This window comes from Xiphophorus maculatus, chromosome 21 (assembly GCF_002775205.1).
Source record: "Xiphophorus maculatus strain JP 163 A chromosome 21, X_maculatus-5.0-male, whole genome shotgun sequence".
Classification (NCBI taxonomy): domain Eukaryota; kingdom Metazoa; phylum Chordata; class Actinopteri; order Cyprinodontiformes; family Poeciliidae; genus Xiphophorus; species Xiphophorus maculatus.
The window spans coordinates 10,894,348-10,898,981 of record NC_036463.1 but is presented as its reverse complement, the minus strand read 5'-3'; the positions used below and the strand labels follow the sequence as shown (position 1 = coordinate 10,898,981).

The window sequence follows — 4,634 nt, the reverse complement described above, 5'->3', positions numbered from 1 at the left end:
GTATCGCACGATAAACTGATCATCTGTAAGCGACAGCATGTGCAGGAAACATTGTTGACATCTGATAATTGTCTTAGGAGCTGATGTTCTCAGAAATAAACATTAAATATAGCTATTTGAACACAAGTTTTCCAATTGGACAATGATTCAAAACCCGAAAAAGAACTGGGAATGGATGTAGCAGAGTGAGATCGAACCTTTGGAGTATGCCCTACCAAGACCTTCCGAAGAAAGTTATAACTACAGCTGAAAGCCAGGTTCACGTTGATATCCCAATAATTTAAGAGTTCTATTATTTCTGCAAATAAATGTTTATATTCAGCTGATATTAGTTATTAGCATACATTTAAGGTGTATCATATGCAACAATATGCATCTACAAAATCTCCAGATTAATGATATTCATACCACTGATGAATGTATGTAAACTTCCAACCTGCATTATTAATGTCAGACTCTATAAGGCCCAGTTTGCATGTAAAAAAACACAAAAGTTATTTATCATTTCATAAGAAAAATAAACCATAGTTTAACAAGTTTGGGTCCTTGCCCTCTTTCAACCTGCATTTATTCTGTTTAACGGTATCAAACTGTAATTGGTCAGAAATTATTGTTCTTCTACTTTGTTTAAAATTTTAGACCTAATGAAAACATGTTCTTGGCGTAGTATCCAAAATATAGAACCAAATGAATATTCCCATTATTCGTTCTACAATAGAAGTCAAAGTTTGTAAAATGCTCCTTCTGTAAATGATGTTTACCCTGTTTTAACTCAGCTACAAGAAGAGTGTGTCGACTTTCAGAAGCTTAAGACCTGTACTCTGGTGTGCAGAGGTTTTATTGGCCAAAAATAGGTGAAAACTGGATAAAAAGGCACAGGAAAACTGTGTATGCTAGGACAGAGGGAAGACAGTGTAACAGTAAGAATGACAATAAAGATGGCTAATCATAATTCTCAATACAACAACCAGAAACATACAAATGCAACCTGAAAATTTTAGGGTTCATTATCGCTTGCAACATAACGAGATGCTAGTGATGACAGACAAAATATAGGACAAAAAAAAACTGATGCATCATAGGTGACGTTTGGCAGAGCAACATGCCGTTGTTTGGTTATTTTCCCTAGAGGGCAGACTTCCCAGTTTGCAGTCATATTCTGAACATCTCTTCTATCCGTTCTTCAGACCATGGTGGTCAGCTTGTCTATCAGATCGTCAATAGTGTAGACCATGAGCTTGATGTCGTCCTTCTCGGACATGCGGTGCTGGCCGTTCCGCCTCAGAATGATGTCCACGTCGGGGCTGAGGACGCGCTCTGCGACCTGCATGGAGATGTGCCAGGGGACGTCCTCGTCTTTGAGGCCGTGAATGAGCCGTACAGGGCAGGTGATGGGAATGGGGCTATGAAGGACACAGTGGTTTTCCGCCTCACGCAAGAAGTCCATGCTGAACTTGTACGAACCTTCCTCTGTGTATTTGCTGGGCAGTGACCACTCCCCTTTGGCCTCTAGCTCCTTGCGAGTCTGTGGGTTTAAATATGGAGATCACACAAAACATTAAAAGAAAAAAAAACCTGACTGTAAAACACATCTGACATACAGCGTGATCCAACATGGTCTCACCTCTAATGGAAGAGAGTTAAACGCCGTGACAAAGTGATCAGCAGCAGAAGCGATGCCAACCAGTGCAGCGGTTTTCTCTGGTCTTGCGATGGCTGCCAGCAGCATGAGCCAACCGCCCAAACTGGATCCCACCAGGATCTGCAAAGAAGAAGCAAAATACCACAAAATGAGTTATATGAGAAAAAAACCCATCTGAAAACACAAAGTAAAATTAAAAAAATAAATAAATTAGGCAAAGAAGACAAACAGAAGCCAATGGTGACAGAATCCTAATCCAATATATGACCACACAGCACCATCTTCTGGAGAAATGGCAAAAACAACAAAAGATTTTTATAAAAAGATCTCACTAGCTTTTTTAGACTATGACATAAAATCTCCCACAAAAAAACATTGTTTGTGGTTGTAAAATGGCAAAATTAGGAAAATTTCAAGATGTGTGAGGATTTTGTATTAGATTTCACTTTGTTTTATGTGTGTTTTTTATGCTTTTCCTTGCTTTCAGAAGGTCTTTCAAACCAATAATCCCCATTACCCAACTTAAAAATACAGTTTCCATTTAAAGGGTAAGCTGAAAAGTTTACAATTTGAAAGGTATTTGTGATGAGATGTAACCTACAGTTAGAAGACAGCAGGGTTTTCCTTTATGAGTCTACAGCTGTTTGAGATCCTTACCATATTGTTTTGTCAAGTGTCAAATAAAACATATGACGCTAGATGTTGCTTAAATTGTCCGAAAGGAAAAATAAAATAAAAAAAATCAAAGGATGAAAAATATGTACCTGTGGTCCTTCTGTTAACTCATCTAACACATAAAGAACATCTTTTTTCCAGATACCAACTGTTCCGTCAGCTAGCGCCCCCTCTGAAGCACCATGTCCTGTGTAGTCAAACCTGAAAGAACAGAAGCAGAACAAGAGATGCCTGTGAGAAGTAGACTGTAAGCACATGGCAAACCATTTGTAGATGGACATTTTTTTCCTCATGCCTCATATTTATTTTAAATAATTAGTGATCAGGTGCTTGAACATCAGTTGAAAATAACTATCAGCTAGCATAGTTCTAGTCACAGGCCTTACAAATGCATCTAAAAAACTTATTATCAGTAAATCTATTTAAAAAGTGAAACACATTTATTTCATCTTGCATATTTTATTTCTGTTATTTTTGATGATGATGGCTTACAGCTAGTCAATTAAAATTTAGTTTCCCATAAAATTAAGACAATAAAAAAGACAAAATGAAGATTTTCAAAACAGAAATGTTATTTTATAACCTACAACATCTTTGGGAAGAAAAACGAATGGGAAGATCATCTGAGAACAACTAGAAGAAGAAAATTCCCAGATGTATCTGTGAGAAGCCATGTGTATTTCAGACACTAACAAAATTGTGATCAAGCCCAAGAACTGAACTCATTAGAATTTCAGCATGTAAAAGTGAATTTCAGAAGAAGGCTCGATGCTAAATATTAATTCTTCAAATAAATGTTTCATATTTATATAAATAGTATTTTTTCCTCAGTGTCTACAGAGACAATTAACTGTAAAGCTGTTAAAACAACACAAATTGTGTGTCACTTCCAAAGCTTTTGGCCATGATTGGACATGTAGAAAGCACACAAGGTAAGTCAGACAAACTGGTGTGAGTGTTAAGCAAGGTAATGGAAAAAACAATGAATCAGCATGTTTATCTTTGAAAAATATATGTAGTTCATCACAAAAGAACTCATACTACAGTGCACTTGGTAGCACTGTTGCCTTGCAGCAAGAAGATACTTCAGGCCTGATGTCTTTGTGCATGTTCTCCCTGTGCATGCATGGGTTCTCCCTGGGTACTCTGAATCCTCCCAAAGTCCATAACATAATGACTGTTAGGTTAATTGACCTCTCTTAATTGTCCTAAGTTTATGGTTGTCTCTACATTTCCCTGCGATGGACCGGCAGCCTGCCCAGTGTGTACCCCGTCTCTTGCCCAATGACCACCGGAGACGAAACACACTTTTCCTCAATAACAAACTTCTAATTTAATGTATTAGACATCCCCAAGTCAAAAGGGGTGTATAGTCCCTCCAGCAAGTTCTGGCTCTTCTAAGGGGCCTCCTCCTTGTGAAATGTGCCCAGGAAACCTTTGCACAAAAGTGTTCAAAAGTAAATGCTGTAAAACCAATTATGCTGTGCTAAATCCGAGAGTGTTCCAGATGTATTTTGTTCAGATCTGTTCAGTAGTCGAAGTGCAGTCTTCTGTGATGGGTTTGGGTGACTTACCTGAGGTACGAGTGCCCTAACGACTTGCAAAACTCTCCCAGAGCCTCAGCTTTCTTGCCATTCATGTTGGAGCCATAGCCTGGCAGAAACACCACTCCTGGGCTCTTCCCCTTCACCCTTGTGTAAGCTAGCTTTGGAAGGTCTGGTCTGGATGCATACTGAACTGTTGATTTGTGTCTTCTGTCCGCTGTACAACACAATGTTATTAGTTACCTAAGAATGCGCTTTATAATAAAATGTCAACACAAAAGGCAACATAAAAAGGCATAAAGACGAAACTGTGTTGGATAAAGCGTAAGCTGGCAGACATTTTATGAAAATTAGTTAAAGCATGGCAGCATTTCAACACGTTATCACGCCCAGTCGAAGCTAATTAATGCACAACGTGTTCAAAAACACTATAATAATTTCAGATGACGTTAAAAGCTGTTATGAGAATGAAGAATAGCAGTGATTATGGTTGGAAGATACGGTATATTACACGCCTTTAGTTCAGATTCCCTACATTTTTAAGGACGTCACAGTCGCCACACCCCCTCTTGTTTATTTATTCAATTTGACGGACGCTTGAGCGTTGTAAATTTAATACTACAAGTAGAAAGGAATTGCACAAACCTTGCAGGTGTTGAGAAGGCAGAGCTGCGACCCTTGCATTTCTTAACATTAATGAAAGTCCTCTGCTACAAGACCTCAGCGACACGGCTGCCATACTGTTCCACGAACACTAACGAAATATCGCGAGA

At 38.6% G+C, this 4,634-nt stretch overlaps 1 protein-coding gene across 1 annotated transcript; it reads right to left on the bottom strand.

Annotated features, from left to right (window-relative positions):
- Positions 1 to 820: 820 nt before the first annotated feature.
- abhd10 (abhydrolase domain containing 10) lies at positions 821 to 4,634 on the bottom strand. The gene is made up of 5 exons (XM_023325803.1): positions 4,507 to 4,634; positions 3,892 to 4,078; positions 2,407 to 2,518; positions 1,625 to 1,762; positions 821 to 1,525 (listed from the first exon to the last, which is right to left on the bottom strand). The coding sequence occupies exons 1-5, from the start codon at positions 4,598 to 4,600 to the stop codon at positions 1,184 to 1,186; spliced, it is 873 nt and encodes a 290-aa protein (XP_023181571.1). The 5' UTR covers positions 4,601 to 4,634; the 3' UTR covers positions 821 to 1,183.